This window comes from Microtus ochrogaster, chromosome 19, assembly GCF_000317375.1.
Source record: "Microtus ochrogaster isolate Prairie Vole_2 chromosome 19, MicOch1.0, whole genome shotgun sequence".
NCBI lineage: Eukaryota > Metazoa > Chordata > Mammalia > Rodentia > Cricetidae > Microtus > Microtus ochrogaster.
The window spans coordinates 903,053-928,596 of NC_022021.1; the positions used below are offsets into that span (position 1 = coordinate 903,053).

The 25,544-nt window shown below is 45.7% G+C and overlaps 1 protein-coding gene across 1 annotated transcript in view; it reads right to left on the reverse strand.

The window, feature by feature from the left end:
• Nucleotides 1-890: 890 nt before the first annotated feature.
• Nucleotides 891-25,544, reverse strand: part of Mrps27 (mitochondrial ribosomal protein S27) — an 84,188-nt gene continuing 59,534 nt past the window's right edge. The window contains exons 5-11 of the mRNA XM_005356428.1: nt 19,922-20,036; nt 16,535-16,613; nt 14,368-14,483; nt 8,651-8,753; nt 6,616-6,758; nt 4,291-4,464; nt 891-1,940 (exon numbers count right to left, since the gene is read on the reverse strand). Of these exons, the coding sequence (XP_005356485.1) occupies nt 1,701-1,940; nt 4,291-4,464; nt 6,616-6,758; nt 8,651-8,753; nt 14,368-14,483; nt 16,535-16,613; nt 19,922-20,036 (970 nt within the window). The 3' untranslated portion in view covers nt 891-1,700. The remainder of the gene's footprint in view (nt 1,941-4,290; nt 4,465-6,615; nt 6,759-8,650; nt 8,754-14,367; nt 14,484-16,534; nt 16,614-19,921; nt 20,037-25,544) is intronic.

A 25,544-nucleotide genomic window follows, 5' to 3' on the forward strand; every position in this document is an offset into this window, starting at 1 on the left:
CTCAACAGAGGCCATGGTATGAGACAGGCACCTCGAAACCAAGACCTTGGATAGCTGGCCCCAGGTTCTCCCAGCCTGAGCTAGGAGGGAAGCCTGCGATGGGACATCCACTGCACAGGAGACACCAATGGAAGGGCAGAGGAGACGGCTGTGCGAGGTGAGCAGAGACTCAGGGACAGGAATGTTTCCTTCTGCAAGGACTGGAACTGTAATAAGGGGACCAGGGGAAGAATAATAAATAAGATGCTTCAATAGCAACAGTCATTCCTTGGTTGCCACTGGATCTATCCTGAATCTATAAAGGAACGGCAGAGAAAACCCTGTCTTTGATCAACCAGAATCCAGCCCTGACTTCTGGGGATGACCCGAGTCAGTGCTGCTAGCCTGGAGGACCCTGGAGGTCAGACATGGGGGACACCGTGTGGGTTGGGGCAGCAGCAGCTGCTTAGGGGAGGTATTTAGCTTCACCTCCTTCCTTACCGCATGGGGTTAATGGCGCTACCTCACGGCAGGTCTCTGAGGACTGTAATGACTGTTATTATTACACAGTCATAGCCTGATGGATGAGGGCTAAAATGTGCTGTTCAAGACAGCAAAATTAAGGACCAGACCCCCTCTCTCCTTCCTTTTCACCAAGGATAAATTTTCTGTGATTATTTTGGTGTTCTACAGGCTTTGACAGAATACAACCTTGGATACAGATGCGCCACTGCATTAAGGGCAGCATTACACAGCAGGCAAAGTCCCCGACCCTCTCCCAGAAAGGCTCCCAGGAATATTACTGTTCCACCTTCTGACAGTCCACACTGATTCCATCCTTATGCACTCCAAGTCCCATCCTTTACTAGAAAGCTCTGCCCTAAAGTTGTCTGTGTGTACACACATATACCAAAGGTTCATTTTTTATTTCTGACAATGTGTGGGAAAAAGTTAGTCTAATATGCTGAAGAAGCCAGGCCACAAGGACCTCACCCAGGGCCAAGTTTCTTCTCCAAAGTCCCCACATTCTGTAAGGGTCACCATGGGTTCCTACAATCAGACACCTAGGCAGGCTGTGGTCTGGAGACCAAGCTGGGCTTCTCCCAGAGGGAGAAGAGGAGGGCGGAGTGTGGGGGGAAGAGCCAGCGGGATGTCTGAGCACCCAGGGCCCAACCACCAGGTTATCTGCACTAGCCAGGGACACAAGGTCTCAGAACAGGCAGCATGGGCCACTCAGACCCCGCGCTGCAGCCTCAGCTGTAGCATCTTCCATCACTCGCACCAGATACGGGGAACTTTTCACACTGTGCCCAGGAGTCCACTGTGAGCCCTGAAAGCCCAGTAGAGATTCAGCTGGTGGTTTCGGCCCAGTCACTTGCCACTTTCTTAGTTTCTTGGCCCTTGACATCTGGATGGGCAGACAGTGGCCTGACAGTCAGCAGCACTCTGTGGCTTTCAGGCTGTGCATGGCTTGCTGTGAAAAAGGGGAAGCTGGACAGCACAGTGTGAGTCCCATCCTGTCAGTGCAGAACGCTGGGGTGGCCCACACAGTCCTGAGTCCACTCTGTCCAAGCAGAACGCTGGGGTGGCCCACACAGTCCTGAGTCCACTCTGTCCAAGCAGAACGCTGGGGTGGCCCACACAGTCCTGAGTCCACTCTGTCCAAGCAGAACGCTGGGGTGGCCCACACAGTCCTTGAAGCAGGGCCAGCGTGGGGCCCTTCAGGCTGCAGTCTTTGCTGCACTCAGCGACTGGTATTCTTGCTTTGCTCTCTCCCTCTGCTCCTGTTCCCGCTGGATCAACTGCATCTGCTCTAGGTGCCACTCACGCAATTTCTGCTCATAAGTGGCCAGGTCCTCGGCCTCACAGGCGGGGAGTTTCTCTCTCACAAGCTGGGTTGTCAGAGTCAAAAGACCTTCTGACTCAATCCTGCCCAACTCCTGCAGTTTGGACTGAGAGGCCTGTAGGAAACAGGAAAAAAAAAAAAAGAAAAGGGAGCAGGTGAGAGAAAAAGAGGAAATGAGAAGCAGTTAAGTCCTGTGCTAAGCAGCCACACAATCTGCTGCAGGAAAGCTGCTTGGCAGGAAGCTCCCAGGCCTATCCTCCAGGTGCAGCTGGTTTTTCCAGCTCAGCAGTTACACAAAGTCAGGGCTGCAGCACGTGTGATCACCATTACACCACCTTCTCACAAAGCACAACTCCACTGCCCGTACTCCCTGAGTGCACAGCAGAGGTGCAATCCACAGGTCCACTGGGGCCTGCCCCTAACCGAGCAGGGAGCTCCAGGTAACAGGATTCTAGGATGCTAACAAGATGGCAGAGACTCTGAAGCCAGAGCCGGTTCATCCCTGTCTTTGGCTCTTTCAACAGATGGGATTCATTTCAGCAACTTCTCACGAGTGCGTGCGCAGGGCAGGCCTCCACCTGCTGGGCTCCCCTGCAGATGGCCCTAACCTCCCGCCTGCTTACAGCTCCATCTGAGATGGCAGGCCAGTTGGGTCAGCGCAGTGTTCCCGCTGAAGTACTAAAAAGCATTAATCTACTTAAGTGTTTCAAGATGTACATCAGCAAAGAGTGCCTTGTAGGGCCCCAGATGCAGGTTAGAGGCAGATGTCCATGTAGTGGACAGGATAAGGCCTGGCCAGCAAGAATGGTGGGAGAAGGGACGGCCCATGAGCTCCAAGGGGCAGGCAGGTCTAATTACAGAGAAGCCAGCCCCAAGACTGATGCACATCAGGTAACAGGAAGGAAAGGAAGTGTAAACTGAAAGTGATTTCTCTCTGGCATCATTTCCCAGGTTGTCTGAAGCCAAAGAGATGGCCAGGGACACAGAACAGAATGGTGAGGGGCAGAGTTTTGTCCAAAGTCAACTTCAGTTGCGGACAGGCTCCGTGTTGTCTCCCCAGGAGCCCTGTGAGGACAAAGGGAGGGCAGTGGGGCTAACATGGCTGAGGTCACAGCTAGCAGGCTACAAACACTGCGTCCGCTCTTTCCTGAATGGTCATGAGGTGTCCTGTGGAGGTACGAGGGCTGAGAAGTTAATGAAGGCACACGTCTCCATCCTTTGATGCCGACACTCAGGAACTGTTAACGAAACATGGTCAAGAAGAACCCGTAGGGTAAAGGAGACTTTTTTCTTTAAGCTTTGTACATCGGCAGGCAAAGTTAGGGGGGAAGGACTGTGTATAAATTCTCTCTGCTTTGCTCTCAGGGTATGATGGGAACACTATTTTTTTTTTTTTTTATTCCCAGTTTCAAGTTACAGAGGAAAGAAGCTGGGCAATGACTTCCTTAAAAAAGGGATCCCACTATGATAAGAGGAAAGGCTTCCCGGGGCTGCTTCAGAAGACACAGACTCAGGTGGGAGAGTCCAGCAACACTTCTCCCTACCCAGAGTGAAAAGGTACAGCTGGCCAGCTGGCACAGATGGAAAAATTTTCTGCTAATATAATGATTTTAAAATTCTTTATAAAGGGGGGGGGGGTGGTGGTCATGGGTTTTCTTTCCTGACACTGACGGTGAGCACTTTAGGACACAGAGTTCAAAGCCAGCTTGAGCACTCAGTGCTGTTCGGGAAACCTGTTTCCATATGCGTGTGGTGTCAGGCAGTGCCTCTAATGCTCCCTGAAAGCGCAAAGCTGCCATGAGCCACAAAGGAAGCCTGAGTCTTAGCGCTGCATGCTGAAAATGTGACCGATTGAGCACATGGGGTGCAGTGGAGAGAAATGACCAGACACCTTCCACACTGAGAGAGAGTCAGGCGATTGTTAACAGGAGGAAAGGTTATCCACCCGTCAGACACACGAGGATCACTGGGGATGCATGCTGCCTTACTGAACAACACTGTCACTGATTAGGGCAAACTCACAAAAATTCCACCTATTTCTCTCTCTCTCTCTCTCTCTCTCTCTCTCTCTCTCTCTCTCTCTTTTTTTTTCCCCGAGACAGGGTTTCTCTGTGGCTTTGGAGCCTGTCCTGGAACTAGCTCTGTAGACCAGGCTGGTCTCGAACTCACAGAGATCTGCCTGCCTCTGCCCCCCGAGTGCTGGGATTAAAAGACCAGGCTGGTCTCGAACTCACAGAGATCTGCCTGCCTCTGCCCCCCGAGTGCTGGGATTAAAGGCGTGCGCCACCATCGCCCAGCCGGCACCTATTTCTCTTAAGGCCACAGCCTGTGGGGAGCAACACAAATGCAGTTCTTGCTGTGAGTTTTGATGCCTTTGTGTGGGACTGATGCAGAGAAGCCTGTCCATCACCAGAGAAGCATGTTCATGCATGGCTGGGAGAGGCTCAACTTCTGCTCTCAATCACCTTAAATCGCTCCAGGTATTGGGGAAGCTTCGAATGTTCTGGTTCCTCAATGTCCAGCTGCTCCACCACGTCTGCTGAGCCCAAGCTACCTTCACCTTCCTGGGGCTGTGTCTCTTCCTGGGGCTGGTCAGCTGGAGATGTCACCACCTTCAGGACTCCGTCCAGCACATTGAGCTGTCAGAAAGACATCATTCATTATGGGCTTGACTTTGTGAAAGCCAGAGACAAAGAAAGAGAAAAAGGGAGACCCAAGACTCAGGATGGTAACAGCCAGGGGTTATTGGAACGGCTGACCGTGCATGAAGTGCTGAGTCCAATCCCCAGTGCTGCAAACAAGGAAGAAGGAGACACAACAATTATATTCCTATACATTAGCCACACCTGTCAGAAAGCACGAGGAACTCAGTATATAACAAAAGCTACAGACATGAGCTAAGAATTATCTGTAGGAGCGAATCAGCACAATGGTAAATTAAGTATGTTTTTAATTAACCAGGTAGGGAGGCAGGAATTACATTTGATGGGCATTAAAGGACCGCCCCCACTTTCATGTCTTTCTTTGGAGTCATTCTGGAACTGGGACAAAGGGAAAGAAAAGACCCCCACAGACCACAAACAACAAAAGGCCACTCTGAATGCACATTAAAGCCGCAGGCTATAGGCACCCCTTCACTCTCAGAAGATTCCAGCTCATGGAGTAGTATAAATTAGGGATCTGTCTAATCCACAGAAGCTGTTGGCCGTAGCACACAGGAAATTCATTCTAACGAGGGGGTTTCTGGGACTTAAATAGTAAACAACTGAAAACATGGAGGTTCTTTTATCTGGCTCTCTTGCTCCTCTACCTCCACTGTGTGGCACACCTCCTTAACCCGTGCAGGGCTTGGTCATCAGAGGCGGGAGGAGATAGTAGCAAGGCCGTGCAAGCACCTGCTTGGACACCAATTGACCTCATCAGTGTTACAGTAGAACAAAGCACCAATGCTACATTGCTTTCAATACTTTATGGACAAACTGGATATACATCACATTCTTGCTGACATGTGAATACATTCCTATATTAGAATAAAAAGAATGCAAAGTTGGCTGAAATTAGAAGGAATTAACCCTGGTGAAGGATTTGTATGTAAGTTTGTTTTCAATTACCAACACTGAATAGAGCCATCTTCAAACACACTTAGAAGTGTGTATCCTTGGGTCTAACGGCTGGGAAAGAACGTAAAGGGTTCAGTGAGCATAAGGTGCCACAGAAGGCACTGGGCCTAGTGTCTCCTGACTGAAACGAAAGCTTAGGGTGAGCCTCAGTGTATTCAGGGTCAAGTCCACACACGAGTAGCTCCTAGGCAACCTTTCATTTTGGTAAGACAGTGTCTGGGACTCTCTGGATAGAGCAGCAGGGCCGGGTGGGAACACTACAGCTCAGTGTTCGATGTTAAAGTCCGCTATGTTTCCCAGTCTGGCTATGCCTAGTGAACTCACTGTCAGGGGGTTTAGGTGACTAAGAAATGAACTTTGGCACAGGTAGGAGGACACTGAGACAGGCCATGTGAACACCTTAGACAGCTGACATAGATTCGGCATCACTCATGCACCACAGTCAGTCCAATGGGAAGGAAGAAGTCTTCTCCAGCATCCATGTTCTGTGCGGCTGATGAGGACTGAGTGGCTGTTCATGTGTCTGCACGTGGACTATAGAAGACAATCTCAGGAGTCACTCTTGGGCACTTTCTGCTTTTTTCGTTTGAGATGGGGGCTCTTGGCTTGGAACCTCACCTAGTAGTCTAGGCTAGCTAGCTAGTAAGCCTCCAGCGAGCCATGTCTCCCTGCTTCCCACCCTGCAGCATGCACTGCTGTGCCTGGCATTTTAGGTTGCTCTGGGGATCTGAACTGAGGTACTTATACTTGTGGGGCAAATACCAACAGCCAGGATATTAAAGAAAATTGTTACCTAATCTTTCCAGACTGCATGAGGGATAAATCCATCAAAATTATTTAATCTTTCTCTTATGCCACCTTTAATTCCTTTTGGATGGGGGTTGGGGATGGTGAAGAGGATGGTGTTTATTGAGCTGAGTTCGAATTGCAGGAGAGGAGACAGCTTTCCTCTTACACAATGAGGTAGGAATCAACAATAATCTTATTTTCCATTGCCTTTCTGTCAGCAACATTGAAAATGTTTGTGGTTTCTTTTCATCCTTTTCAAGTGAATAAATACCAATTCTACACAGATACAGAAAGCCAGGGAAGGGGAAAGACAACAGGAAAAATTCACACCACCCAGACGGACAGTGATGGCTCCATCTGAGTGGAGGGGCAGGAACATACCGCTTCTCTACACAGCTTGAGGTCTTCAGGGGAGGAGGCCACCTTCTCCATCACTTGAAGGGCTCTGTCGAGGTAGCCTGGTTTCCATAGGAGAGGCATGTTGTGGTACACAGCCTGCAGTCCACGTTGCAATTCCACCTTCCCTGTGGCCGAGAGACCCACAAAGACCCCTCAGCTGTAGGTCCCCGGTCCCCGGCATGTCTGCAGCCCGAGGCCACAGCAAACACCAGCCTAGAGGAGGAACCGCACCCTGCGCATTGTAAATGCAAGCTTGGTGAACATGTTTTAATAGATCCACCAGAGCCTGTGAATCACTGGCTGAAGAATTCTGAGACTGACAGAGTTTTCTCCAGAAGGCTGCCCTTAAGACAGAAGAAAATGGAAGTACTATTTTTGTTTCAAGTTCAAAACCTTCCCGAGAAAAAGAGACTTTCACAACTTTCCTACAGTGAAAACCTCGTGAACATCTGATGGCTTTCCCTGCAAGGAAATATGCGACGTGCTTCAAAAATGCCAAGTCCAGTCTATTGTCTTTATGAAAAGACAGAGGAAAAACCAACCAACCAAACAAACAACCCAAATCTTCTTTTAATTGAGCATTATCGGTTCTTAAACCAGAGTCCTAGCAATCTTCTGGCTCACAGAGCCTGAATATCCCCTGGGCTCCTCAAACTGTCGCGCAGGCTGTGGTGGAAGTACAGGACCCTTGGCACCAGGGAGCAGAGCCTTTCCACACTGGGGAGCAATGTCACCTTGAGCAGCTGGGTCTTATCTGCCTCTACTCATCTTTCCCAGGAAGGAGGATTTGGGAAGCTGTAGGAGGATACCAGCAGACAAAGCTCATCAGGACATGGCTAATTTTAGAGCTTTAAGGTGCTTGGGCTGGACAGGGATCACTCTGAGTGAGGCTGCAGCGCAGGACACAATGAAAGCAGAGGTGGGGCAGGGGTGTCTGATAGCACGGCTGCCTATCACAGGGGACCAGGGCCATAAACAACAGCCAAGTGTATTTTCCAAGTGAACGATCCACGCAATACTCTGAGCACGAAATGGAAGAAAATTATGCAAATCAGTATCTAAATAGGAAGCAAATAAACGAAATGCGATTTTGAACAAGAACTGCAGGCTGGGTGTGGGTCATACACCTGCAGCCACAGCACCCTGCGAGTGGACACAGGAAGACTCAAGTTTGAGGCTACCTTGGGCTAGAGCAAGAACTTGTCTCTGAAGACCAAAATCTAAGGCTGAGGATACAGATCAGTTGGTTCAATTTACAGCATCACACAAATCAGGCACGTCTGTAATTCTAGCACTTACGAGGTAGTGACTGGAGGATAAGAAGCTGGGATTCCTCCAGTGACTACACAGTGAGTTCAAGGTCACCTGGGGTGCAGGTAACTTTGTCTCACCAACCAACCAACCAAAAACACAACCAAACACTACAAATAAAGCACCAAAGCCCTCAACTCAAACTCAACAACAAAGAGAGTGAACACTCTTGCATTAGTCTGCTGGCCAGTCTGACAGACCAAGGAGACCGGGCTCTTAATCGTTTATATTAGAATCCACACTATATTTTGTTGGCAAAGCTCCTGCGGCCAAAGAGGTATTCCTCAGAGAGACGGGCAGAAGCAAGGAAAAGAAAAGGCACTTTCATGGAGGGCTGACTTCTGAGAGAAGAGGGGGTGGGGATATGGAATACCATACACCCGTGAATCCCTCTGAGCTGGGGGTCTGCCCAGATTCCACACACCCCAGGTGCTGAGGCTGCCCTCTGCCAGACAGAGCGCCAGAACTTCCTTGCTGATCAGGAGTGAATTCTACTACAGCTAACAGAGTGAGTCTTGACAGGTCTTATGATATCTCTCGACTGTCCATAACTGTAAGGCCACACTGAGACTTATTTTGTTGTCTATACATGTACGTTATAACTGGAACTTCACTAGCAAATTTAAACGAAGCTTTAATTATGAGCCAAAAAGTTGAGCCACATCTTTCCACAAAGAGCAATATTAATAAGGCTCACTTAGCTTACCAAGAAGTGCATAGCCATACAGTTGGGAACTCAAGCCCACTGTGTTCTTTTGTTTTAGGCCTGGAAGCAATAGGGATGCACCAAAGTTCCTCTCCTCTTCCCACTGCAACAAAAGACAAAAGACCATTGTCTGTTAAAGCCATGGATACTTCACACATGTGAGTCTTTTGGTGACACTAAACAGCATGTATTAAGCTTATGAAAATAACACAGTTGTGTAAAAGTTATCCCAATACTAAAAATAAAAGGTATTCATATTAGAAAAAAAATCAGAACAGAAATGCCCTATATATAGCTAAAAGATTCCTAGGTAGTGAAATCATGAAGTCGTTTTGGTTTTATTCTTTGTGCTCCTCGTTATTTCCCCTACTTTTGGTAATGAACCATTGCCTTTTGCAGTCAGAAAAAATAAAAGAAAATAGAGTACACTCTGGACCCCGCTGACTTGGGAGCGTCAAAGAGGCCCCACAGGCTGCCAGCTTCATACTACACTGCTCCAAAGGGAGGGCGCACACTAACAACACAGCAGTGATAAGACTTCTCCACAGTGTTAGAATAAGTACCACCATTAAGTTGCTTTTAGAAAGATTTGTGCCTCTCGAAAACAAATTAGGCAATCAGAAACACTTAGTAACTATGTCTTTCAACCTAGGGTGTAAAATTGTACTTCAATAAAATAGAAGCCTTTTGAGACATGAAAAGAAAAAAAAGGGGGCAAAGCCACAAGCCTCGCTGAGCCTGCCACACACCAGTAACAGATGTGACTGGGGCGCTCCTTGGAGAGCAGAGCTCAGAGGAGGAGGTGTGGCAACAACCCAGACAGCAGCAGCTGTGACCCTCCAGACCTAGCCCCTTCCCTCGCAGCACACATGCACAGGAGCTGGGGAAAGAGGCAGAGAAGGTAGGAGGTCTGCAGCTGCAACTGCTGCATGGAGCAAGGCTCTGCGGTATTAAAGATCTCCTGCCCATGCTTCGTGAAGCACAAGCCCCAGTTCTCAAGATTTTCCTACACCTTGGAAACCAGTGGATCGTTGGGAAGGGAAACTCCACGTGGGCTTCCACAGTGCAGATAAAGAAGAGCTGCTCACTTTCCCAGGGCCAACCACTCTGGCTTTTGTACTTGTGCTGGAGCCTAAGCCCAGGGTCTTACACCTAAACTACCACTAAACTACACTTCCCAAAGCCACCAATGTAATCTAGGCAAGTTTGCTTCTCCCACTGACAGCCTGAAAAGTGGGTCCAGTTCAGAATAAATAAGAAGCCTGAAAACACTTTCTTACAATTATTTTTCAATTTAATTTTGTTTTTAAGGAAAGTTTCACTATGTAGTTCCGGCTAGCCTGGAACTTGCTACTATGCAGATCAGGCTGACTTCAAATACTTGTTTTAGTGTGTGTGCGTGTGTGTGTGTGTGTGTGTGTGTGTGTGTGTGTGTGTGTGTGTGTGTGTATGGAATGGGACAACAGTCAGCTCTCTCCTTGCACCATATGGATCTTAGGGATCCGATCAGGTCATCAGGTTTGATGCGGAGCACCCTACCCACTGAACCATCTCACCGTCTAAAGATGAGCTACAGGCTCAGGATTCCAACAGGGAACAGAAGCTGAATGAACAGCAAATGTACGAGCAATAGCTGTCAGTGACATGCTGGGACCAGTCAGAGTTGACAGCGTCTGAGATGAGCATCCCTAATCTGAAAATCCAAAATGTTCCGAGCTCTAAAACTCTTTAACTCTGAAATGATCCTGCAAGCAGAAAATCCATACTACATGGAATATTTCATGTGCAAATTAAACATAATGCATAAACATCACCTTTAGTGTATGTGTCTAAAGTACACATAAAATATGGATGAAGATTGGTTCTATCTCCAATGTATCTCACTACACAAATAGTCTACAATTTAAACAAATCTGAATTCCAAAACAGTTTTGGTCCTGAGCACTTAACAGCATACTCTACTGGCAGTGTGGATCGTTATGCCAGGCCTTGCCTACTGACGCAAAGCAAGCCTTCACCTTCTCCTCCTCCGCCTCCTCTATTCTCTCCACAAACTAGACACACTGAGTCACCTATGCTTGCTGTCTTGTCTGCACTTCTAAATCCCCCACTAATCCTTTCCAATCTGGCCTCCTGCTGTTTCTCTATGGAGATAAAATGGACCACCTATCACTCTGATGTCACTAAATAAATGACCCTTCATTATTCCCACCTTATACTACCCTTTCTTCTAGGCCATTCTTTCTATGGTTTGTGTGGTCCAACACACTCCAAATTTTCCTTTACTTGTGACTGACGTGTGTATGCTGACATCTGATATGCGTATGATGCTGATTTCCACCGCTTGTCTCTCTAGATCATGTGCACACATTTACATATGGATGCAAGGCTACAAGAGTGTCCTGCAGTTCAACTGAGAAATCTTTGGACTGCTTCAAAGTCTCCCAAGTTTGCTGTGTGGTCAGAGCCAAATTAGTCATTTCCTCACATGCCTCTCTCTTCCTCAGAGATCCCTTACGAACAGTTCAAAACTGAGGCTCTGACATCCACTCTCACCCGCATCCCTGTATCTAGCTCCTCCTCACCTGATAGTTACCGATCAGGTACTGAGTGGACACTCCAGATTCGCTGCTCCTCCATCATCAGCTCTCTCAGACTCCATAAGATTCTCTAAACTGGTGTGCCCACAGCTAGCCCACCCCTGCTCTGATTCATCCACCTTACAGCTCGGAGATGGCTTTGAAATGCAAATCTGATTATAATACCCCATTTAACATTGAAGCAAACTCCTATTTTTGGATGACAGCAAAATGGCCTTAGCATGGCCCGTGCTCTTCAGTCTGAACTCACTCATAACCCTCTTTGTTGCAGGGCCATCACCATCATGATCACGGTATCTCCCCTACCAGGTATGCCCATGTGACATGGCCCATCTTCCTCCAGCCTATTCCCCCCACATCTGGATCTCACTATGCTGCCCAGGTACACTGGGAACTCAAGCAAACCTCCTGTTTTAGCCTCTCCACGAGCAGAGCTTATAAACATATACCACTGTGCTCAGCTTCCTTTAGCACATTTCCTGCCAGTTTGGCATATGTATTTCCTCTTTGACTAGCAATGATGATTCAACTTTCAAATATTAACCTTGTAAATGTCTTGTAAATGTATTTTCACTTTCTAATAAATTCAAGTTTGAAATACAAGAAAACTCTTCAATAAGAGCTTTTCATTGACTTCTCTTGTATAGTATCCAGCAGTTTATAATTTTACAGCTGCATGCTTGTTTTGGCTACATGTGTGTATGTGCACCACGCCTGGGGTCTGTGGAGTTTTAGATGGTTGTGAGGCACCATGTGGGCACTGGGATCTGCCGTAGGTGCTCTTAAGCATTAAGCCATCTGCCTAGCCCTTTGTCTTGTGCTAGGCTATAAGCAGATGTCTGTTTGACTGCTAAATACATAGTACTTGGCAACTGATTAAAAAAATAGGCTCAATATATACTTAATAACTTAATTGTGAATATAAGCTATATCATAGGTCATAACACTCAGTAAGGCAGAACATTTCAGGTATGCAGAATGAGGCCTGGACTGATGACATTTCAACTCCTATCCAAACTGAGATTTTCTTTTTCTTTCTTTTTCATGTTTTTATTGGTATTTATTGAGCTCTACATTTTTCTCTGCTCCCCTCTCTGTCTCTCCCCTCCCCACTTCAATCCTCTCCCAAGGTCCCCATGCTCCCAATTTACTCAGGAGATCTTGTCTTTTTCTACTTTCTACTTCCCATGTAGATTGTATTTATGTAAGTCTCTCCTAGTGTTCTCACTGTTTAAGTTCTCTGGGATTGTGGTGTGTAGGCTGGCTTTTTGTGCTTTATGTTTATAAACCACCTATGAGTGAGTACATGTGATAATTGTCTTTCTGTGTCTGGGTGACCTCACTCAAAATAATGTTTTCTAGCTCCATCCATTTTCCTGCAAAATTCAAGCTGTCATTATTTTTTTCTGCTGTGTAGTACTCCATTGTGTAAATGTACCACATTTTCCTTCTTTTTTTTTTTTTAAATATTTATTATGTATACAATATTCTGTCTGTGTGTATGCCTGCAAGCCAGAAGAGGACACCAGACCCCATTACAGATGGTTGTGAGCCACCATGTGGTTGCTGGGAATTAAACTCAGGACCTCTAGGAAGAGAGGCAATGCTCTTAACCTCTGAGCCATCTCTCCAGCCCCACATTTTCCTTCTTAATGTCCTTCTCTATTCTTCGGTCGAGGGGCATTTAGGTTTTTCCAGGTTCTGGCTATCACAAATAATGCTGCTATGAACATAGTTGAGCACATGTCCTAGAGGCACAATTGAGCATCCTTTGGATATATACCCAAAAGTGGTATTGCTGGGTCTTGAGGAAGGTTGTTTCCTAATTTTTTTAAAAAATATTTATTTATTTATTTATTTATTATGTATACAATATTCTGTCTGTATGCCTGAAGGCCAGAAAAGGGCGTCAGACCTCTTTACAGATGGTTGTGAGCCACCATGTGGTTGCTGGGAATTGAACTCAGGACCTTTGGAAGAGCAGGCAATGCTCTTAACCACTGAGCCATCTCTCCAGCCCCCCTAATTTTTTGAGAAATCGCCACACTGACATCCAAAGGGTCTGTACCAGCTCGCATTCCCACCAGCACACAGAAGTGTTCCCTTTTCCCCACAACCTCTCCAGCATAAATTGTGATCAGTGCCAAACTGAGATTTTCAGATCTGGTACTGAAATTAAGGGAGACCACAGGGCCACAATACCTCGCATCATCTACTGGTGCCGTGGTTATTCTGTAGAATCTCTATGCCTCAGAAATTAATACAGCTAAAGCCCAAGAACGCAGTGCAGGATAGCACACGTCTGCTTATTATCAGTCACTGCTTTCTCACCGCCATATTTACGTAGGGATAACAGTAAACCATAAGTAAATGTCCTACTCAAGAGCTAAGCCAAAGCTTGGCATGCTGCACATTCTGGAACACAACTGGTATGGAGCAACTGGTATGGAGCAACTGTGGGAAACCTTGACACAAACAAAATGGTCAGTATTAAATACGCCAGCTCAGGGTTAAAGTTGGCTGCCCACCTGCTTCTTTAGCCTGCCATGTCTGGCTGTCAGTGATTATCAATGACTCACTGCAGAATGTCCGAGGTCACCTGACTTGGCTCAAGTTTCTTTTTTTTTTTTTTGGTTTTTCGAGACAGGGTTTCTCTGTGGCTTTGGAGCCTGTCCTGGAACTAGCTCTGTAGACCACGCTGGTCTCGAACTCACAGAGATCCGCCTGCCTCTGCCTCCCGAGTGCTGGGATTAAAGGCGTGCGCCACCACCGCCCGGCTTGGCTCAAGTTTCAAACTGTGCACAAGGGGCTAGGGCTGTATCTCAGTAGTAAAATGCTCACCTAGCATGCAAGGGGCCCTGAATTCAAATCCCCCAATATCAAAACAAAAACAATCTCCCCTACCCCTGCAAATGTGTGTAAGGGCTTTTGCTTGGGAAGTATCCAGTTCCACTTTGTAGAAAACAGAACACACTGAATGAATGTTCATTTATGACTATATATGGATATTTTTCTCCAGATTCTAAGGGCAAGGCTTCTGCCCTCCTCTATCTTCCCTGGCAGTCACTGCTCGACTTTCTTCTAGCTCTCGGTTCCATGGCAGGGCACATCACTTACTGTGAGGTCTGTCTTCTCTGCCAGGCAACGGTATAACACATAGAGGGAGAGGAACTGGGTGGACGCCACTTCAAAGGCTTCTTGCATCATGATCTCAAAAACCACAGATAAAGCATCTGGCAAGAAGATGAAGGTGAATATGAGAGGAAATTAGTTGTAGACAACATCATAAATCTCTAAATAAAAAAAAGAAAAAAACAAACACCTTCAAAGTGCAGTGCGATGGGAAAATAAGCAGAATCAAGAAGGAGGAAACATGGCCTTTGACGAAGCAGGTCCTTTCTGAGCCATTCATGCCTACTGTACACAGTGTGTGCACACTGAACTGGGGCTTGTGCATCACTGACTTCAAAATGCATGTCTTGGCTCCCAGTGAGTAGCATCTTCAATGATCAAATACTGCTTGCTCTATTTACATCAACAAGATAACGCCTCACACACTGTCCATCAGCCAGAAGAGCTAAGGCAGCAGAAAGAGGCGCATCACCGGCAAAGTCACCCTGACAAGCAAGCAGGCTGCCTGCTTCTCTCCATTAGAATGCTGTCTCACTGTGAGGCAAGACAAGACAAAGGCTAGAGGAACTCCCAAACCTCGGGAGTTATTTCAAAGATGGAAACAGGGATAATAAAGATCAGTTTAAAAGAACTGAAAGAAGGGAGAGGAAGATGTTCCTTCATAAGCTCCTGAGTGTAACACACAGCATATGTTATTTATTCCTACATGACTGCTAGTCATAGAACAGGCCCCAGATGACTCCGATCTTCCCATAATATTCTACAACACAGACAAAAGCTAAGAGTATCATTCAAACAATTTCTTTCCGTCAATAAGTTGTGGCCAAGGTAGAGATGTTAATGCTAACATTGAAACATAATGCTTACAGCACATGCCACAAGACAACAAATGTTTTCAACTGAGTGCATGCGCTCTCCTGCTCACTTTGCATACATGCATAATTACAGATGAATTATCATGATGTACAGCTGTTCATGGCTAGCTGGTTTTGCAAATGCTGCAATGGTTTTGCGGGAGGCTGAGAGGCATCAATTTCTTGCTCTTTTTGCAGGAAACTGAGACAGACAGAACAAAGCATCTAGTAAAGCTAGCAAAATAAGGACCTGGAAGAAATTTTCTTTTCTTTTTTGAGACTTGGTCTCATTATGTAGCACTGATGAGTCTGAAACTCACTATGTAGACAGGCCAGACTTGAACTCACAGAGATGGGCCAGCTTCTGCTTCCCAAGTGCTGGGATTAAAGATGTACACCACCACGCTGAGTGAGATTTTCTTTTAAATAATCACATCAATATTTTCAACAAGGATGAAGGCCCATTTTGCTGCTGTTGTTAAGACTTATTTAGTTTTATCTTTATGTATCTGGGTGCTGGCTGCATGCTTGTCTGAGGAATCCATGTGTAGTGCCTGGGGAGGCAGGACGAGGACGCCAAGTCCTCTAGAGGTGGAGTGGCCGAGGGCTGTCGGCTGCCGTGTGGGTGTGCGCTGCACAGGAGCAAACGGTGCTCTGACATGCTGAGCCCACTTTCCAGGTCTAAGTCCCCACTTTTTTCCTTCTGAAATCACACATTTGATTATTAATTTTAGTACTTTACAATTTTATTGACTATTTATTTCATGTGCGTGTACATGTGTGTGTGCGTGTGTATGTGTGGAAGGTCAGAGGACAACCTGCTGGAGTCGGTTCGCCCCTTCTACCTTGTAGATTCCAGGTATCTAACTGAGGTCCTCAGGCTTGGCAGCAGACGCCATTACCCACTGAGCCATTTCACAGGCCTTTCTTTGTTTGTAAATCTAATTCTGCCAACTGTTCATTATAGATTCCAAAATTACACATGAAAATGGGATCAATTTTTACTTTATTCTTTTTATTCTGCATTTAATCAGTTTGGGAAGTGGAATCAGATTGGTCCGTATAATTAACTTTTCCTTTATAAGCACTTATATACTTTGATATTTTCTATCCCATAAAAGGGTGATACTTAAAATTTCTGCATAAATAATAATGATCTTCATGTAAATTTTTCTGACTAAAAGAGTAATGTAAAGAGACGTAATTAAGAAATAAAGAAGGAGAAGTTGTCTGCATTTGGACCCTTCCATTTGGAGCCGAAGGTCCTGTATTAACTGGATGGTCATCTGGTTTCTTACCTTTGTAATTTTCTTTCTTTATGAAATAATCCATCAGTAAATTGAATGTAAAGTTATCTGGAAAAATTCCATACTGAACCTGTAATAAAAAGGAAAATGAAGAGAAAAAAGAAACCCTCTTTAATTCAGTCTGTAACACATGCCTATCTATTATTCAGGATAAAACCTGGCCCCACTCGAGTTAAACGATGTGCCGATCATTTTGCAGCATCTGTGACAGTGAAACTGAAGCTGTGACTCATGCGGTTTGGTACCCGGAACTCGGTCAGGGCAAGAGTTGTGAGCGGGTGTCTCACAGATGACAACTCAAGGGGGAACAGGGCTAGGTTCTAACAGATCACCACAGCTAGACAAAGCAGCAGCTCCAGCGATCCTTTTCACAAGGTATGAATGAAAATGCAGAAACAGATCATAAGGAAAAAAGCATGAATTATACAGCATATGGTCTGGCTGGAGAGCTTCTAAATAAACAAGAAATATGCCAACGCTTTGTTATGAACCCAGCTCCTCGGATGCTGTTTACCTGCATATTTAAGACGCCAGAATTTAGGAATAATATTTTAGGAATAAATAAAGAATGCAGTCTCTGCTTCAGGGTGTAGTAGGGGCACATTAATGACTCAGATCTTGAAGCCTCAGGCCCACAGCCTCAGATCCAGGACGGAGCCCAGCAGTTTTAGCACGCTTCTGTGATTTTCATATACCTGTGAGCCTGACTCCCTCCTGCTTAGATCATGGCTACAATTTCATCCCCAATTCTTATTTCAATAGGATTAACACCTCTGTTCCATAGTGTCACCAACTACCAGACACCTGGACACCTGGGGAACCTCTCCTGTGCCACCTACTCCCTTGGGAGGTTCCAAAGCCTGAACTGACTCATGACAGCAGCACAGGAAGCCTCAGGTGTGTTCAAGCGGACACAGCAGGAAGGCTGCGGCTCAGAGAACTCACTCACAGCAGCGCGAATCCATAGCAGGTTAAAGCCAAAACACTCTAGAATCTAAGTCACTGGAGCTAGAAAGGACCTTTGAAATGAACTGGTTCAAGCCGAGTGTGGTGCCAAACACCGATAACCCCTCAGAAGGCTGAGGCAGAACTGAGGAGGGTTCTGGGGCAATCTGGGCTACAGGATAAAGTTTGTAGAACAAAGAAGAAATCATCCAGTCCAGGATTCTCAACCTTGACCAAGGGTCAAGAGAAGCTTAAAGAAAAAGTCCCTAAGGAAGATGAAAAGGCAGCCACAATGATCTAGACTCATGTCATTTCATCCACTCCCACAGGACACACAACACCAAGAAGGAACTGTAAACTGTGGGCTCTGGGTGTTAATGCTTTGTTCTAAATCAGCCCCAGCAGATGTCCCCGGAGCAGGATGCTGGTGAGGGAAGGCTGTGTGTGTGCTGGGAGAGGCACCAGAATCTCTATGCTTTCCACTCATGGTGCTTTGAACCCAAATGCCTAGGCCAAGTAAATTAGAATATAAGGGGTAAATACAAGTATCTGTGATGCTTATTATTTTTGTATGCAGTTGTGTTTGTGGGTGCACATACAGGCAAGGGGTGCCCTGCTCAACTTTTTACATGGGTGCTAGGGATCCAAACTGAAAACATCAACTCAGCTGTCTCTCCACAGGGAAGCACCTGGAAATCTAAAAACCCTGGGTGACTCTAGTGGGCAGCTCAGGCTGTCAACCACGGATCTAACTATCCATATAACTCAACCTGGAGTTGAGAAAACCAGGAACCACAAGGAAAAAATTATTTGCCTGATGTTCCAGGTAACTGACAGAAGCTAAGAGGTTACAAGCTGGGTCTCCTGACCCTTCACCCAGTGACTTTTCCTTCTAAAGGCCTGGAAGCAACAGAAAAGAGATCCTTTGCTCTACTTTTCTAGACCTTTCTGGATCTGTTTCCACAGGGATCTTCACCTCTGAGTATAATTTCTGGAATGAAGAGCACAAGATTTCATCTCTTCCGTCCCCTGGGGCTGTCCTTTCCTTCACAAGACTGAAGCCTGAACCTTGACCATCTGTATCTAGGATCTAGTTTCGGCTCTCCTCTGACTCAGCTGTCCCCTTGAGATCTGCCGTCACTGCAGGCCGGGGGCAGCACCTGGGGCACTTTTGGAGATAGTTTAAATGACTCTCCTGCCCTCGACTTCTTCCTTCCAGCTGGATGCCGTCTTCTGAATTCCTCTTGGGGCAGCACTTTGGATCTAGGTGAGCTTACAGTGACAGGGATATCTGTTTTACTTCCGTCTTCATTTATTGAATCAGTGCATCATCTCACACAAATAATATGTAGAGAATATTTTGATTTGACTTGAGCATAAGTTATAGGTGAAAATAATTTTTTGCAGAGAGGAGTCAAAGATAAAATCAGCATTCCATTTTAACTCTAATTTTCAAGGTCCATCCAATGACACTATGAAAATAATAAATTTTCATAAATATATATCCTGTGTAAAATGTTGTTAATTATTCTCTATGTAATAGTCCTGACTGCCCTGGAACTCGATTTGTAGACCAGGCAGGCCTCGAACTCACAGAGATCCTCCTGAGTCCTGGGATTAAAGGCCTGCACTACCACTGCCCAGTTTAAAACTTCATGGTGTGTTTTCAATGTAAAGCTATTCATTTATTTTTATTTTTTGTGCACTGGTGCTCTACCTGCATGTATGTCTATGTGAGGGCATCAAATACCCTGGAACTGGAGTTACAGATAGTTGTGAGCTGCCATGAGGATGCTGGGAATTGAACCTGAGTCCTCTGGAAGAGTAGCCAGTGCTCTTAACCACTAAGCTATCTCTCCAGCCCTGTTAAAATTCTTTAATGGTGCATAATAGTATTTAGGTTGGATCTGACAATAGTAACACTCTACAACTTGTGCTTATCTTGTATATACTCTTGTGCCATGAAGTCAATGAAGACTGAAGTGCTGGGTGGAGTGTAACATCAAAAGGACCTTAATTCTGGGAACTCCGGGGCTTGTGGGAAGGAAGAGCCAGAACGGGAATACCATCTTCTGAGAAAAGTGCAAGATGGCCCTAATAAGCTAGAGATTACACTCCATCTCTCACCCAAATTTATGAAAGGGAAGCAGGCAAGAAACCCCAGGCGTAAGGATGAGAACGAAGTGACCACCAGTGCAGAGTTCTGACTGGACCACATTCCGCTCTCGCCTGTCCTTCCTGACCACTGTTTGGAAAAGCGGCAGCTTTGGGTTTTCAGTTTGTTGGTTAGTTTACAACCAGTTCCAGTCTGAAGACAGCAGAAGGACCCTGGGAGGACAACTTAGGAAAAGTGGCTTCTGGTACTTCTCTTTGGTACCATCACGGGTACAAGCAGCAGATCACTCACACCTAGAAGCATGCAGGAACCCTCACCTTATTAACAATGGTATACAAGGCTTTGTCCTGTGCACCGTACTTCAGACACTGTCTAATCCAGGTGTGGATGGTCCAGTCTCTCAGGTACCAACAGTTGGGACTGTGTCGAAATCTAAATAAGACACGAGAAGAGACAATACTGGTGTTATCTCTTAAAACCCAAACATCTTCCCTCTGCGCGTCCTTCTGAAACAGTATTTGGTGCAGCCAATGTGCTCGAAAGCCATGAGAGCTGACAACTGGTAAACACTTGAAGTGAAACTCTTAACTGGAAGTCTGAAACGAAAGGCAAAATAATAAAAGAAAAATATAAACCTATTTATTTATTTGTTTGTTTTAAGATAGATAGAGTCTCTATGTAGTCCTGGCTGGTCTAGAAGTTACAGATCACCCTCTACCTCCAAAGTGTTCCAACTAAAGGTATGTGTTACCACACCCAGCTTTATTATTTACTTAATACCCCGTGCCTCAACATCTTGCTTTAATGAGATTTATGGAAATTATCTGGGGACATATGAATCACAACGTTATGCAAATACACAGCTCACAGAAGGGATTGTGAAACTGAAGTTGATAGTTTGAAAATGAAGTCAAACCAACAAAGAAAAGAAAACCAGAGCAGCACAGAGCCCCGGGGGAACCAGCTTTGCGTTACACCGGCACTTCTTATATATGCAGGAATAACTGGGAGACTACTCGGTCAAGAAAACAAACGCACAAATGAAAAGCTGACCAAGATCTCACATTCAGGTCTCTCGGGAACCACAGCCCTGCTACCTCCTTCACAGCTCCACTGTGGTCCCTCCGTTCATTCCCCCTCATGGGCCTCTGTCACAGGCGGCCTGAAATGGAGTCACTGGGAAGAACGGCTCCTGGATGATGCCCTGGTCTGAGTCCTCACACACGGCCAGAGCCTGGGCTGGACGGCGCTTCTCACCTCCCCAGGGCTGTGGAGGAGGTGGGATTATCTGGGCATGCCTATTCAGACAACAGAAATCCCCACATTTTCTTTAACCACTCAGAAAGCAGTCTAATCTCTGGGCCCCACAAAGGTTAAACTCTCGTTTTTAAAAAAAAAGACAGGAGACAGAAAGTTAGAGGTAAAGCCTTTCTGGCATTTAAAGCCATGGGCACATGCTAACACTGTTCTAGAGGCGATTCTTCAGTGTGCCACCAGCTAGTTCCAGTTGTGTACCTTTGGGCTGGCTTCCTTTCTCTGGGTGACAAGGGAAAAGCTTTGGAGAAGAGGGAAAGGATAGGGTTTAATTTGGGTTGTTAGTGCTCTGGGAGAGACATGCTAAAACAAGATCTGAAGATCTTTTATAGACTTGGAGTCATGTTGCTCTCTCCAACACCCTTTTTAGAGACAGGGAGGATCTTGCCATGTAGCACAGGCTAGCTCTGCTCATCATCCTCCTGTCTCTGCCTCTGAGTGTTCAAGTCATGCACCACCAAATTTACATATTCAGTTTGTTTCATCTGTCTATCTATCTATCTATCTATCTATCTATCTATCTATCTATCTATCTATCTATCTATCATCCTAGATTTGGCATGAAAATGTTTCTTATTTTAGTTTGTTTGTAAAATTAGCTCAAAAAATGAGAAACACAAAATTGTCAAACTAAGTTCAGGTTGACAATGAACTGGCCACAGAAAGGTAATGTACAGCCACCTCACAAATTTTTTGCATAGAGGAAAAAACCATATATTTTAGTAATCCACATGCTCCGTCACATTTTCAAGTCAACAGTTTAGCTACTTATGAACCTCTCCTTGATACTCCAAAACAGAACAAAAACCTGAGATTTAAAATGTAGCCAATTAACAGCCACTTTTATTTTTATTTAATTTTAGGGGTACTGAAGATCAGACCCAAGACAGCATACGTGCTAGGTGAAGCCTCTGCTACTAAGCTACACACCCTAGGCAACTTTTATTTTTAAAAACAAAAACAAACAAAAACCACCAAGTAAAATATCAGGTGTATTGTCTCGATGATGAACATGTTTCCTATTTGGTAGAAACTCCTGGGATACACTGGGACACACTTATTCCACATGATTCCTTGTTGCCTGACACTTCTTGGCTCATAAAGGTTTTCAGAAAATAAAAGCAGAGCTTCAGTCAAGATATTTATTAAAGGCTACATAATTATGTTCACTATTATACTGGTAACACCCACTGTACATGAAAAGAATGGTGACCCCTTTGCCTGGGGCAGTATAGCTTCATTACACATGCCTCCAATAACAGTATAAGGAGGGCATAACCCAAAGGGGTTGCTAGGTGCAGTTTGTGGCTTTGGTGGTTTCACATATTCTCATCTTAATGTCAACCACCTCTTCACCCAAGAGCACTTTAAACTTAATTTCCATTTTAATCTCCCACCTTACAACATCTTGGATGGCCAGAGGTTATAGCTTTTTTGCTGTTGTTGACAGACTTTAAACCACATTGGTGGCTATATCCATGACTACATCCAAGCAAGCGCCTTTTTTCTTATTCATGATCAGCAAGTGATTCTGAGACTTTGAAGACTGAAAGTGGGACCCTAGCTATGGACCTTTATAGCTTAAATTAACATTTACTTCAAGCTGTTTGCTAACATTCTAAGGCTAGCACCTAGAAGTGCGGCTTTTAGAAGCCTAAAGGAAGTATTACCTATGAAATGACTCCGGTCATTTCATAGACCCCAGTTGCCCAGCAGCTCCTGGAGAGGTCAGGTCAATGAGACCCCTGAACTATAAGGCCTATGTGGAATATTCCTTTACACTGGGTAAATATATGTCACTGTGATTGGTTTAATAAAAAAGCTGACTGGCCAATAGCTGGACAGGATAGGCTGGGCCAGAGAACCAGACTAAGGACACTGGGAAGAAGGATGGAGTCAGAGGAGTCACCAGCCAGACACAGAGGGGAAACAGGAGGTGCAAGATGAAAGAGAAGTAATGCCACATGGCAGATGTAGATGAACAGAAATGGGTTAAATTTAAATTGTAAGAGCTAGTTAGTAATAAACATGAGCGATCAGCCAAAATTTATAATTAAGTCTCTGTGTCGGTTATTTGGGAATTGGTGGAAGAGAAAAGTCTGCCTTTAGACCTAACAGTCCACATGCATCACAAACGTCCAGGACACTTTCAGCTAACTGCCACATCACACCACTTTAGGGACAGTAGTGCGACACTCACACTATGAAATACACTGTCCAAAGTGCAGTCCTAGTCGATCCCATACAGGCAGCCGGTGGACCCCTTTCTAGCCCCATCAGTGTTAAAAATAAAAAGGAAAAAAGAAGGAAGGAAGGAGGGAAGGAAGGAAGGGAGCGAGGGAAGAAAGGAAGGAAGGAAGGAAGGAAGGAAGGAAGAAAGAAAGAGTGATGTGGCATGCCCTTCCATATGCTGTGAATATGTTTTATTATTATGGCAGGGCAGAATATAGCTAGGTGGTAAACCCAAACAGATACAAGGAGAAAGAAGGCAGAGCCAGGGAGATGCCAACAGCCGCTGGAGAAACAAGATGTGAGGTAACAAACCACGAGCCTTGTGATAAAATATAGAATAGTAGAAACAGGTTAATTTAACTTATAAATTATATAAACTTACATAAATGGGTCCGAGCCATTGGTCAAACTTTTATAATTAATATAAACCTCAGAGTGTTTATTCAGGAACTGGCAAATGCGAAAGAAACTTCCAGTTACAAGGAAGAAAGGAAGGAAGGAGGGGAGGGAGGGAGGGAGGGAGGAAGGGAGGGAGGGAGGGAGGGAAGGAAGAAATGAATTAGTGCAGAATTTCTAGAACAGGAAGGAGTCAACACACTAAGCTAAAAAAGAACTCTGGATGGTATGAGAGAAATACCTCAGCCAATTTCACAAGCAGCTTGGTGGGGATTCTTGTGACGGGCTGGTCAGGCTCTGGAATGGGCCTCACCTAGACGACCCTGTGGACTGCTGGCCAGCATGGCAGTCAGGAAGGGCAAAGAAAACACAAACCGACACACTGATTTCCAACTGGCCTGCGAAGAGCCTGACCTTTGCCCTCTTCTGCTGCACACTGCAATTACAGACACTAGAGGACGCCCTTCTCTACCTGGAGCCATCAGCTGGGGCCACACCTCAATAGACACTTTACTATATAGCAGAAGCAGCAGGCTGCCGCGACTGTAGAAAAGATGAAGAAATGAAGGCAGGAGACATCTGCAGCTTGGCTCTGTGGACATGCACTTCTTAGAGGCAGGAGGAATGAACACAGGAGGGATGGGACAGTGCTGTCAATTGTCCACAGCTGGTACCTGTGACAGACAAGATCTCTGTTCCCAGTGCAAGCTGGGGTTCTCAGAGCTTCCTAGGAGGCCAAACCATGGTTGAGCCAACACCAGGAACTGAGAAGCTTCTGGTTCCCTCAGGACATTTACCCACTTCAGGGCGAACTCAAGGTGGACAACACCTGGAGGGCAGCAGAGTGGAGTCACAGTTTGCCAAGCAGACATGGATCCAGAAGTCTGGTCACCTTAGATTTCTTAGAAGGTAAGAGAAGTCATTTAAAAGAGAGTAAAAGGGAAAATACCAGATAGCGACTCTATAGTTATGTGACCAACTGAATCATTTAGTCAGAAACAACAACAACAACAAATTGGGCTACAGCTGCTCTTCCATGGGAGCCAAACGCACATCTCACTATTGCTGAACAACAGAAGCGGCACTCAGCAGGACTGAGGATTACAACTCAGTGCTGCAGGCTTCATGCACAAGGTCAGGGCCCACTTCCCACAGCGGCCCTATCACCTAGCTACAACACAGGCTCTTGCACACGAATGAGCAAGCTTTCCACATGGTTTCCCTGATTATATGAGCCACCAGCCAAGCCTAACCATACACACAGCTTTCCATCTTTCCCAGAGGATTCTGTATCCTGTGGCAACAGGCTTTCCAGATGGGAACCCCAGCCACCGAGTGAGGTGGGCATGGAGGAGGGGCAGTAGAGAAGACTGCCAAGGAGAAAATGCAGCTGCTTCCATGGCTGAATGTGCAGTGTGAATCAAACCCATGAAGCCAAGTTTGCAATTATCAACAGGGTCAAACGCTTCCTCCTACCAAAGAGCAAGAGAGCATTGTGTGACGAAACCAGACTGATTCCATTGTTGCTGCCCACTTTCTCATCCAAAAAAGTAATCAGAAAGATAATTACTTCTTCTCCACCCTGCAGGCAAGTCTGCCTTCAGAACCCACAATCTTCAATTCCCACAAATACAAAATGGAAATATCACAGATTAAAATTCCTTTGCTGCTCTAGATCCCATATTTTTATGTTTCAATAAACATATACTGAGCCTGTATCATTTTTAAAAAGATGTTTTCCTATTTCATCCCCGAAGGCTAACACAAAGTTGTATCTGAACACTTAGCTACCCCAGTGGAGATGAAATGTGTTGAAATAGGAGCAGCGGGGCTGCGTCCCCAGCACCCGAGCTGCCTGTCTAGCTTATGCCCCAAAATAATTACACGGACACTGTATTCTTTTAAGCACTGCTTGGCCCATTTCTATCTAGCCTCTTTTAGGCTAACTCTCGCACCTTGACTAGCCCATCTCTAATAATCTGCTGTAGCCCACAAGGT